This window comes from Chelonoidis abingdonii, chromosome 1, assembly GCF_003597395.2.
Source record: "Chelonoidis abingdonii isolate Lonesome George chromosome 1, CheloAbing_2.0, whole genome shotgun sequence".
Lineage (NCBI taxonomy): Eukaryota > Metazoa > Chordata > Testudines > Testudinidae > Chelonoidis > Chelonoidis abingdonii.
Window position 1 is genome coordinate 153,152,693 of NC_133769.1, and position 12,111 is coordinate 153,164,803.

Consider the following 12,111-nt stretch of genomic DNA (forward strand, 5'->3'; position numbering starts at 1 on the left):
GTTACATACACACTTGTTAAAGGGAGACTAGTGATTAGGTGCTGGTTTTAAGATTTGCGTCTTGGTGTATGGTGGCGTCTGGATAGAATGCTGAATCTGTATTTGAGGCTGGGGTATGAATATAGGTCAATTGTAGTTTCCTCTGATTCGATATAGAATCTCGCGATGTGAATGTGGCATCCGTGGGTGTGGAGGAGTGGAGTGAGGTATTAGCATGGATGTGACGATAAATTAGTTTTCTATTTAGTCGAAATTGGTCCCAGTCTCCATCTCCTCCGTCTTTATTATGCCTAGTTTGAGTTAGTGGTCCATTTGCAAACAATTCCATTCAGCAGTCTTCATCATATGGACTTCTTGTGTAAGTCTGATTATGGTGTTTTTTGTTATGCTTTGTATCAGTATTACTGACTTTTTGATCATTGATTATATCGAGATAGAGCCGGGAGATCGAAGTTCTCCAACTGGTTTTTGAATGTTATAATTCTTGAGGTCTGATTTTGTGTCCATTTATTTTTTTGTGTAGGAGACTGTGGACAGGCGTTATAAGCCTGCGGATGGATAGGCCATTAACAAAGTAAAATATTTCTCCTCTAAATTCGGCCCTTCAGTTCTTAATCCCCTGGTGCAATTGCTGGAAGTGGGCCTTTTCTTATCGTCCTATAGTAATTCCTTCTTTGTATTTTCACTACATGCATTACATAAGTGGGCGTAGTCCACGAAGCGTATGCTCAGATATTTGGTTAGTCTCTAGGTGCCACAAGTACTCCTGTTCCTTTTTGCAGATACCAGACTAACACGGCTGCTACTCTGAAACAATACAGTTATTCGGACTCCATTGTCACGTGATTGAGTTGTAGGGATCGTAAGTCTCCACATGCTTGTGACCCATGTAGTAATCATCGATTGTACACATGTGAAATGTGTCTTCAATTTGCTTTTTTAAAAGCCTATAAGTATCAAAAAATAAATATAAGAAATTAAAGTTAGCGAAGTCAGCACTAAAGTTAGTGAATGCCAATGAAGGTTTTGCTATACATATAATCTGGGTCGCTTATGCATATGCATTTGTGAGTCTTATTAACGGTACACATATTATGCTATAATTACATTATTAGATGGTTCTAGCACAGGACCTGTCATTCAATGCATGATGGGCAGGTTACCGAAAAATGAATCATGTTGAGGGTGATGATTGGGACTGTTGGTGTAAACTTTCTTTGCCAGGCAAGGGAGTCCTTTTTTTCGTGCCTATTTGAGACCCTGTGGGTCCGTTTGCGCGTGCTGGCATTCACAACCGCAAGTCAAGTGGAAATTTTAGATTCGCTTACATTCATTTCACTTATGTAAGGGGGGGTGGGAGAGAGAGAGAGAGAGGGGGAGGGGTTAGGTTCCAGGGATTTTTTTTTCACCAGACAAGGATTTTATCTTATATTAATATTACATACAAGTATAGATTTTAAACAATTTATACTGTTGACCGCAATGATGATTGTGAAGCTGGTTGATGTGGTGGAGTCAGGGGTGGAATTCCCGGGAATGCTTTATGCTAATGATGACTATGCATTCGCTGAGCCTCAGGTACTGTTGTTAAAGTAGCCTCACATTCTACAAGGCAGCACAATGGAAGGGGGGAGATCAGTATGGCAGACAAACAGGAGAGGACACCACCACACACACACACGCACAAGACGAACACAGACACTATTCCCTTTAGTACTGCTTTGGTAATAGCAACTTTGGCAGCAGACTTGCTGCAGAGTCTTCTTCCTGAGCCTGTTGTGTGCTACCTGTCCACTCTCTTGTGGAGATGGGTACAGGAGCAGGGGGACACCCTGGGATTAGCACCCCTGTTTTCCCCCCTCTCAGCGCATAGCAAGCAGGAGGCTCCCAGGAGCAGCCCCGAGGCAGAGGGCAGGAGCAGCACATGGCAGTGGGGGGAGGCACAGCTGTACTGCCCAGCAACTGATAGCCTGCTGGGGAGCCAGTCCACCCTGGTTCCAAGCCCCCACCAGCTAGCTCCAACAGGCTGCTCTTTCTGCAAGCAGTGGACAAAGCAGGCGGCTGCCAAACAACGTTATAAGGGAGCATTGCACAACTTTAAATGAGCATGTTCTCTAATTGATCAGCAACATAGCAATGTAACAATGAAACAATGTTAACTTCATCCCAGTTAAGTGAGGAGTTACTGTATAATGCTATATATTCTGATAAGAATCAGGTCATAAACACCTCAAAAGCAGGCCTACAAAATTGGGACATTTGACCTTACTCTATGCATGTGTTTCTCATTTTCAAAACAGAAGTAATAATACCATCTCACATCAGAGGGGTTTTGTGAAGCTCATTCAGTGAGCACTATCCATCCTGCATATTGAATGCAGCAGGGGGTATTGGGGGGCGGGGGGGAGAGAAATAAATAAATAGTATGACTAATTAAAAAAAAAAAGACAATCATAATGCTTAAACACAAGGGGGCCAAATTAACATTGCACAGGGAACCTTAAATTCTAGCACTTCTTAACTTCTGCAGGCTTGACTTCGTAACCTTAACGTTCTTAACATCTGTATACCCTCCTCCCCACACCAGCCGAGAAAGATTAGGACTCCTGCCAGGCCCTAATGATCTCTCCTAAGCTTAGTGGCAGTAGACAATTTATAGCATAATTCCAAATGGAGAGAGTTTATAGATTCCAATATTTCATTTTTCACAACTAGATCATTCCAGTTAAGCAGACTGTCTCCTTCCTGTCTTTTGTTTTTTCACATAAAGTGGCAAAAAAGTTACATTTTGAGAACAGTGGAAAACATCCATTTTTAGGGTGCTATAACAGCTTGTATTTTTGCAGGGGTTGAGGTTAAGAGAACTAGACCCATCAGTTACTAGGAGAGCACCCAGTCATCTAAAAATACCCACCAGCAGAGAACTACTACAGATAAAATAAATTTCATTCTACTTTCCTAATGCCAGAAAGTATGTTGTCTTCAAACTATAGTTAATTCTTATTCAGAACATGAGGATAGATTTCCCCTTTAAATAAACCTGAACACTAATTTTGCTTTCATCTCAGATGTTTCTTTTGTTTCCAGGATGAGGCATATTTGTGGCCCTTATTAGTCAAAGAATGGAGAAATTTATCTAAGATTATCACAGAAAATCTTCAAGTAAAGGCTTCCCTGTGTTAAAAATAATTCTTGCAAAAGTGAGAGCTAGAATAATGCCCCTCTAGGACTCAAATGGTCAATATTATTTATCTATAAATAGAAGACTTTGGATACCTTACTGCACTTTCCAGTGTCCACTGTGTGTGAAGCCCTCCATCCCTAACATGGGGGAACTCCCCAAAATACAAATACAGCTCTGGGGCATGATTGGGATTCAGTAACCATATAAGTCAAATATGAACTGAAAAAATTTAGAATTTTCCTCAAAAACTCTCTGCAGCAGTTAAATCTGCTTAAGTCTGCCTGCTGCCGTGAGGACCCATCATATCTGGCCATGGCACTCTTACAGAAGAAATCAGGACTCAAACCATCCTCAAACCACTTTCACACAAAGGGCCAGCTTCCTTCAGAAACTCAGCAACATTAACAACCTTCCTCAGAACTCAATCCTTGCCACTATGGATGTCATCTTCCTTTATACCAGTGATTCTTAAACTTTTGTTCTGGTGACGCCTTTCACATAGCAAGCCTCTGAGTGCGACCCCCTCCCTTATAAATATATAAAAAAGTATTTTTAATTTAACACCATTATAAATGTTGGAGGCAAACCGGGGTTTGGGGTGGAGGTCATGAGTTCACGACCCCCACATAACCTCATGACCCCCGAGGGGTCCTGACCCCCAGTTTGAGAACCCCTGCTCTACACCAACATCCCTCATAATGATGGCATCACGGCCTGCCTCAAATATCTACAGGACTATCAACAACACTCAGATCTCCAAACTCATTCATTTCATCCCTACCCATAATTTTATATTCAAACATTTTGCCCAAAACAGGGGAACAGTCAGGGGTACTAGGATGGCTTCTCAGTGTGCTCATAGACCATCTTAAGGAAGAATTTCTAGACAAATGCTTCGTGAAACCAATGATGCACTTAAGATATGTCAATGATATTTTCATCCTCTGGACAGACAACCTAATCTCCTTCAGATTTCCACCTTCAGCAACCACCACCTGTCCATTATGCTCTCTGGAACTAGCATCAAATTCCTGGACAACATTATTGGCTTCAACAATGGAACCTTACAGACAAGAAACCCACACTTATCTTCATAGATCTAGAAACCACTCCAAGAATTCTTATATACAACCAGGTACTCAGACCACAGAATATGCTTGGAGGAGAAAGGATACATACCTTAACACAATTAAAACCACCCTCACCAAACAAACAAAGACACGCCACCAGTGAAGTAGACTGCATCACAAAATGAGAAATTCACATATTCTGAGAGAACCTGCTTGAATACAAGGGGGAAAAACCCTCCAGCTGCACCCTCTTAGTTGTCGCCTACCACTCTATCCTGAAAACTGTACAGCGTATCATTAAATAACCCTTATTCTTTCACCTCCTGAAAGAAATCTTTCCCAAACCCCTTCTTCTGGCCTTCAAACAACCCATACAACAACCTCATCAGCAGCTCTCCACAAACCACTCTACCAAGTCAGAGTGACACCAGACCCTGCCAGAACAGATGCAAAACCTGCAGACATCTCTCTATTGCTACAACGATCAATACCACCCCCTCACCCATATCTAGCTACAAAGCAGGTGGAGGTGGGTCTGTGTGTACACACACACACCCTCCCACCCACTTGCCCCTCTACCTACCTACCTCTTGGAGGCTGCACAGCGAAAGCTAGAGGAATAGATGAACAGCTGCTAGAGGGAGCATTCAAGACGAGCACAAGATATACCCCTACAGATTTATTGCCTTTTTTTTTTTTTTAAACTGCAATTCCTATTTCAACTTCTCATTATGAAACAAGTCAACAGTTCTGATCAGACAGTGACTAGAACGTATTTTATACATCACTGCACTTTCTCTTTTCTCTAGACCCTTGTACATGTTGTGAGGTCCCTTCCAACCCTGTTATTCTATGTTGCATACCAAGATATACATAGTCCTAAGACAACATCCATTACCCCAGAATACCTCATAATGGTACGGAAGGACTCTTCCTCCACGCCGCAGTCTGGGTCTGAGAGGCGGCTGATAATATCTGGAAGCAAGTTGTAGATGGCATTACCCTGCACAGGACACACAAAATGATTACATGGCATATACTAACAAAGGAATGAATGTACAGTTTGGGACAAGCTAGAGAACCCAGAGTTTCCAATTTAAATGGCCTGTCACCAGCCCCAGTGATTTTTGACATGGCTATGTTCATCAGCTTCTGAAGGTGGGTCTGTGTACACACACACACACACACACACACACACACACACACACACACGCACACGCACACACACACTTCTTGGAAGCTGCACAGCCAAACCTAGAGAAACAGATGAACTACCACCAGAGGGAACATTCAAGACTAGCACAAGAAATACTCTTACAGATTTACTAAAGGTCTAAAGCCAGGATCAAAAGAGGTTTTGAGGATGGATGCAAAAGGAAATGACAGCCCTCTTCTGGGATGGAGGACTTCAAGGAGTTGACACTGAAGTCTCAGTCGGCACCAAACTTTCCTCATTTTTCCTTTAATAGAAAATTTAAGGGAAGCATAAATCTTGGGAAAAAGATTTTTTTCCTATACACTGAGCCTTGCTGACCCTCTTACTTTGGGGAAAACCTTACCAGGGGAAGCAGAGTCATGAGTTATTCCCTGCTGGCCTGGCAAAGCTTGATACACACTTTTAGCATAAGTTTATTAGCGTCTTTCGTGTCAAGCAATTTGGATTCAGAATATTTGAGGAGGCTGTGTCACTGTTCCTCAACCCAGGAGAATCTATGAGAAGCTTTATTTTTCTGGAAGGAGAGCTCAAGGAGAATTAAGGAATCCTATGGATCATTTGTGTCCATAATAGAGGGCTCAATTCCCATAGGTCCCCATAGTGATAGGGGGTCAAGTCAACAGGTTCTCTCAGGTAGAATTCCCAGAGCAATTCAGTGACTAGTGTAACAGCACAAACAGTATCCAATCCAGGAACATGAGTTTCTGGGCAGGCTAGCAACCCCAGAGGGAGAGACCTGACCTGACAGGGCCAGCAGTTACCATGCTAAGTGAAATGTGCCCAAACACTGGCTGACAAAACAGAGAAGGGATTTTTTTCAGAGCCCAGCAGTCTCCAAATAGCACCATGGATTCCCCTCTGGACAGTCCTGTACATGCCCCACAGGCCCTACCTTTGTACACATTTGGTACAGAGACTGGGGACACTAGATATCACTCAGCTCTCCTGTGACTTGATTGGTCACAGTAGACAGAATCAGTGTCATAGTGAAGCATGAGGAGAGACAGAGCATGTGTAGGCCCAATGGACACTGCTACCTAAGTTCTGTGTCAGCAGCACAGAACGCAGAGACACCTACAGTGGAGGATCCATAGAGACCCTACTCAAAGAATAAATACTTCGATTTCAGAAGGCTCTCGAGTCACAGTATTCAACACTAGTCACAGCTCCTGAAGGGAAGACTCGCAGGGCTTAACCCATTCAGGCTGGATGAGAAATCATGGTTGGTATACAAGGGACTATAGTCCAGGGATCAGTTAGAATGGGAGAATCACATAATTCCTCTCCATGAAAGTAAAGGCTTGAGGCCTAAGATCTGGAGGAAGTGCACTCAGAGATACCACAGAAGGGGGTCAGAAGTGCAGCTAGCCCTGGACCCATGATAATGGTGGAACTAGTGGGATTAATGTGACAGTGGCAATTTGCAGTAAGTGACAGCAGTAAAAACAAGTATTAAGGAAAAAGCAAGAAAAAAAGTAGCTTAATGTAGCTTTTTGGGAAGAGTGAGTAAAGACGGTCAGGATATCAAATATGAACAGCTCACAAAAAAGAAGCAGGTGGAGTTGTGCAAAGAAAAAGGGCTAGATAATAAAAAACAGTGAAAAAAGGCATTGCTGGTCAGTCTGCAGTATCTGGAGGAAAAACTGGGTACCGGAACTGTGTGAAAACTGGGAATGACCCACTTCTCCAGTGGACACAGGAGAGAGTCGAAGAAGGAAGTTCCCAGTGGAATGTGTGTGCACGTGCAAAGCAGCAGCTGGGCCCCATCCCAACTGGGCTTCCTAACAATCAGTCCTTGGAGTGGGAAAAAGACTGTTACTCACCTTTGTAACTGTTGTTCTTCAAGATGTGTTGCTGATATCCATTCCAAATAGGTGTGCGCATGTGCCGCGTGCACGCTCATTGGAAGATTTTTACCCTAGCAACACTCGGTGGGTCGGCTGGGCGCCCCCTGGAGTGGCGCCACTATGGCGCTGGATATATACCCCTGCCGACCCAACAGCCCTTCAGTTCCTTCTTGCCAGCTACTCCGACAGTGGGGAAGGAGGGCGGGTTTGGAATGGATATGAGCAACACATCTCGAATAACAGTTAGAAAAGAGGTTACTCACCTTTGTTCGAGTGCTTGCTCATATTGATTCCAGTTAGGCGATTCCCAAGCCTTACCTAGGCAGTGGGGTCGGAGTGAGATGTTGCAGAATGCAAAAAACTGCTGAGTCAAAGGCTGCATCATCTCCGGACTGTTGAACCAGAGCGTAATGAAAGGCAAAGGTGTAGACCGAGGACCAGGTAGCTGCACGACATATCTCCTGGATGGGTACATGAGCCAGAAAGGCGGCAGATGAAGCCTGAGCTCTGGTAGAATGAGCAGTGAGGTGGCTCGAGGGAACATGAGCCAAGTCATAACAAGTACGGATGCACACCGTCACCCAAGATGAGATCCTCTGGGAGGAGGCAGGTAGGCCCTTCATTCGGTCTGCCACCGCGATGAAGAGTTGGGGCATTTTACGAAAGGGTTTTGTCTGCTCGATATAAAATGCAAGCACTCTACAGATGTCTAGGGAGTGCAATTGTTGCTCCCGTCGTGATGAGTGTGGCTTTGGAAAAAAGACCCGAAGGAAGATGTCCTGGTTGATATGAAAGGCCGAAACCACTTTAGGAAGGAACACTGGGTGTGGTCGCAACTGCGCCTTGTTCTTGTGAAACACAGTATATGGTGGGTCCACCATGAGAGCCTGAAGCTTGGAGACTCGTCTGGCTGATGTAATGGCTACGAGGAAAGCTGTCTTCCAGGACAGGTATAGTAGTGAGCAGGTTGCCAATGGATTGAATGGGGCAGACATGAGTCTGGTTAGAACCAGGTTGAGGTCCCAGGTTGGGGCGGGGCGGCGTACTTGGGGCGTATAGGCACTTCAAGCCCTTGAGGAACCTAGAAACCATGGGGTGTGAGAACACGGAGCGGCCACTTTCCCCTGGGTGGAAGGTAGAGATGGCTTCCAGGTGCACCCTCAATTGATAATACGCAGGCCCTGCTGTTTGAGATACCAGAGGTAGTCCAGATGGTGGGATCGAGACCTCGGTGGGCGTGACATTCTGTGTTTCGCCCAGCAGGAAAAACGCTTCCACTTGGCCAGATACTTGACCGAGTGGAAGGTTCCTGTACCCAGGAGTACTTGTTGTACTGAGGAGAGCAACCTAACTCCTGACTCGGCTTAACCACGCGACGCCACTGCCGTGCCGGTGAAGGGGACTGCATGATCGGGGGGTGAAGTCTGGCCTGGTCCTGAGTTGAGGTTCTGGGTGAGAGAGGCAGGGTAATTGGGTTGTCTATCGAGGAGGTTGAGCACACGGTGTACTAGTGCTGTCTGGGGCACATGGAGCGACTCATGAGATCAAGCAGCTACGTCCCTGTGCGAGCCTTTTTTTGATATATATAGCTCGCTGTCTTCGCATTGATCGCTCCAGTGTTGGCCCAGGACTAGCTATAGTCTTCACACCGTGTTGGGCTCTCACCTCTCTGATTTAAGGACTAATTCTATCCCTTTACCCAATTCACCCCTGCTCTTACCCAGACACCTCTTTCAACTTCTATGGACCCACTGTCAACTCACCCCCCCCGCCCTCCACGCTTCCGTTTCTTTCACATTCTCTTCCATCTTATTACATATCTTTCTTTTATTGAATCTTTTTATTTGTTATTTCTTTTTATTTCTTTATCTTTATTTATTCATACATTCTTTATTTGAATTTCTTTATTGTTCACGTTATATATTTTTCATAGCGGACCCTGTGACCAGACCGGGGAACGATGGGAAGGCATAAAGCAGTTGGCTTGTTCCACGGCATCAGGAAGCGTCTGAGATCAAGCCCTGGAGAGACCTTGGAAGGAACAAACATCTGGATTTCTTGTTCTCGCGGGAAGCAGAGGTCTATGTGGGGAAATCCCCACTTCCGAAACCAGAATAATAACGTCTGACGAATCGACCACTCGAGAGACAGGAAGATCTGCTGAGTCGATCTTCCAGAGTGTTCGAACCCTGGGATAAAGGACACTACCAGGTCTATCGAGTGGGCTATACAAAACGACCCAGAGATGGATGGCCTCCTGACAAAGAAGGCGGCGCTGGGGGGGGGGGGACCGTGCCCCTCCCTGCTTGTTTATGTAGTACATGGCCGTTGTGTCGTCTGTGAACACTGAGACACAACGGCCTTGTATGTGCTGTAGAAACGCCTGGGACACAAGGCGGACTGCTCTCAGCTCTCAGACATGTGCAAAGCCGGCTCCTGAGATGACCAAAGGCCTTGAGTGCGAAGATGTCTGAGGTGAGCACCCCAGCCGAGAGATGACGCGTCCGTTATCAGGGACATAGAAGGCTGGGGCGGATGGAACGGCATCCCTGCACACACCAGGGAAGGCATCAGCCACCAGGCGAGGGAGCCTAGGACATTCAGGGGAATGGTGACTCATGTCTATGGCGTCTCTGCCCGGGTAGTATACCGAGTTGAGCCAAGATTGGAGGGGACGGAGGCGTTGCCTGGCGTGTTTGGTAACGAACGTGCAGGCAGCCATGTGACCCAAGAGACCGAGACAAGTGCGAGCCGAAGTCGTTGGGAAGTTCTGTAGGTTTTGGATAATTGTTACCATCGCCTGAAACCAAGTCTGTGGTAAGCAGGCTCTGGCAAGATTGGAGTCCAGGATGGCCCCAGTGAAGTCTATCCTCTGTGTGGGAACCAGAGTAAATTTCTATGTTTTGATCATCAGGCCTAGACATGTAGGCATCGTCAAGGACCTATTCACATGATGGGTGACTTGTGTCTCGGAGGTCCCCCGGATGAGCCAATCATCCACATACGGAAAGCTGTGTATCCGGCGGCAGGAGGCAGTGACTACAGCCATACACTTTGTGAATACACTCGGTGCTGTAGAGAGGCCAAAACGGTAGGACTGTAAACTGGAAATGCTGAAGGTTGGCTACAAACCGGAGGTACCACCTGTGTGGAGGATAAATGGCGATGTGAAAATACGCGGCCTTCATGTCGAGGGTGGCATATCAGTTTCTGGGATCCAAGGATAGGATGATGGTCCCCAGGGATACCATGCGGAACTTCAACTTCATCATGAATTTGTTGAGTTCTTGCAGGTCTAGGATAGGTCTGAGACCTCCCTTCGCCTTGGGGATTAGGAAATAGCGGGAGTAGAACCCCTTCCCCCTTTCGTCTTCCAGTACTTTCTCTATGGCTCCCATGGTAAGAAGCATGCGCACCTCTTGTAAGAGGAATTGCTTGTGAGAGGGGTCCCTGAAGAGGGAGGGGTGTAAAAGGGGGGGGCGCGAAATAAACTGGAGGTGGTACCGAAGTTCCACCATGCATAGGACCCAACAATCTGAAGTTAGCTGGGACCACGCAGGGAGGAAAAAGGAGAGACGGTTGGAAAAGGGAGGGAAAGGATCCTGGAAAGTAACTGTAACGCTGTCCTCGGGCGCACCTTCAAAAGTTTGGCTTTGGCCCCGTAGGCGGTTTGGAGGGGCCCTGATTCTGGCCCCCTTGGGGTCCCGACCGCCGTCTACGATTGCCTCGGCCACGCCCTCTGCCAAAGTCCTGTCTTTGTCTAGGCAGGGGATAAGGGCGGTGAGGCTGGGGACGGAAGGACCTGCGCTGAGTAACCGGGGTGTGCATCCCAAGGGAGCGCAGGATGATCCTGTTGTCCTTAAGGCTCTGCAGCCTGGGGTCAGTCTTTTCAGAGATTAGGCCTTGGCCATCAAAGGGTAGGTCCTATCTGGTGGTTAGCTAGGGAGGTGGAGATCAGCTACCCCGCGCTCCACTGTTCCAACAACCGACACGGGCGGTAAGAAGGAACTGAAAGGCCATTGGGTCGGCAGGGGTATATATCCAGCGCTATAGTGGCGCCACTCCAGGGGGCGCCCAGCTGACCCACCGAGTGTTGCTAAGGTAAAAATCTTCCTACGAGCGTTCACATGGCGCGCACACACTTATTTGGAATGGATATGAGCAAGCACTCGAAGAAGAAGCTGCAGATAGAGAGAGAAACTGGAGTATCAGAGACTTGCTGATTGTGAAGAGGAGAGAACATAACAGGAAAAAACATGCCAGCTGGCAGTGAAACTGCTATGAGGAACACAAACAGCAGTGACAGCATGAACTAGAGCTCTAGAGATTCAAGGGACCAGAAATCTAGTGAACCGATAAGTAGTTGTAGAACACAGACCACCAACTCTGGAGAGAACAGATAGGCTCAATTGTTGTCCCCCCACAGCAGCAGGGGATTATAGACACTTATCTCACTGCCTTTGAGAAGGGTTGCAATTTGAACCAGGCTCTCCCACGTGGATCAATTCCATTTTCTTACCCTCTTATAAAAAAAGCACAAAAGCCTACTGTCAAATAGAGGGAACAGACTGGGTGGACAATAGACAATTTAAAGCAGCCTTGAATTTGAACAGTTTCCAGAAGATTCTAGGAAAAGACTTCAAGGGGAGAGAAGGTTCAGAAGCAAAAAGGGAGCAATTTGTATGGAGGAAACAAATCAGCTGGGGCGGGGGAGGGGGAAGAGGAGAGAAGCTTACCTCCATGCAGGCTGAAACTAGCACTCAAAAACCTACAGGCAAGTCTTATCATACGCGG

At 46.4% G+C, this 12,111-nt stretch overlaps 1 protein-coding gene across 1 annotated transcript in view; it reads right to left on the reverse strand.

Moving 5' to 3' along the window:
• Positions 1–12,111, reverse strand: part of NCAPD2 (non-SMC condensin I complex subunit D2) — a 94,066-nt gene that overhangs the window by 26,495 nt on the left and 55,460 nt on the right. Inside the window, 1 exon segment of the mRNA XM_075071526.1 lies at positions 5,163–5,257. Coding sequence (XP_074927627.1) covers positions 5,163–5,257 — 95 coding nt within the window.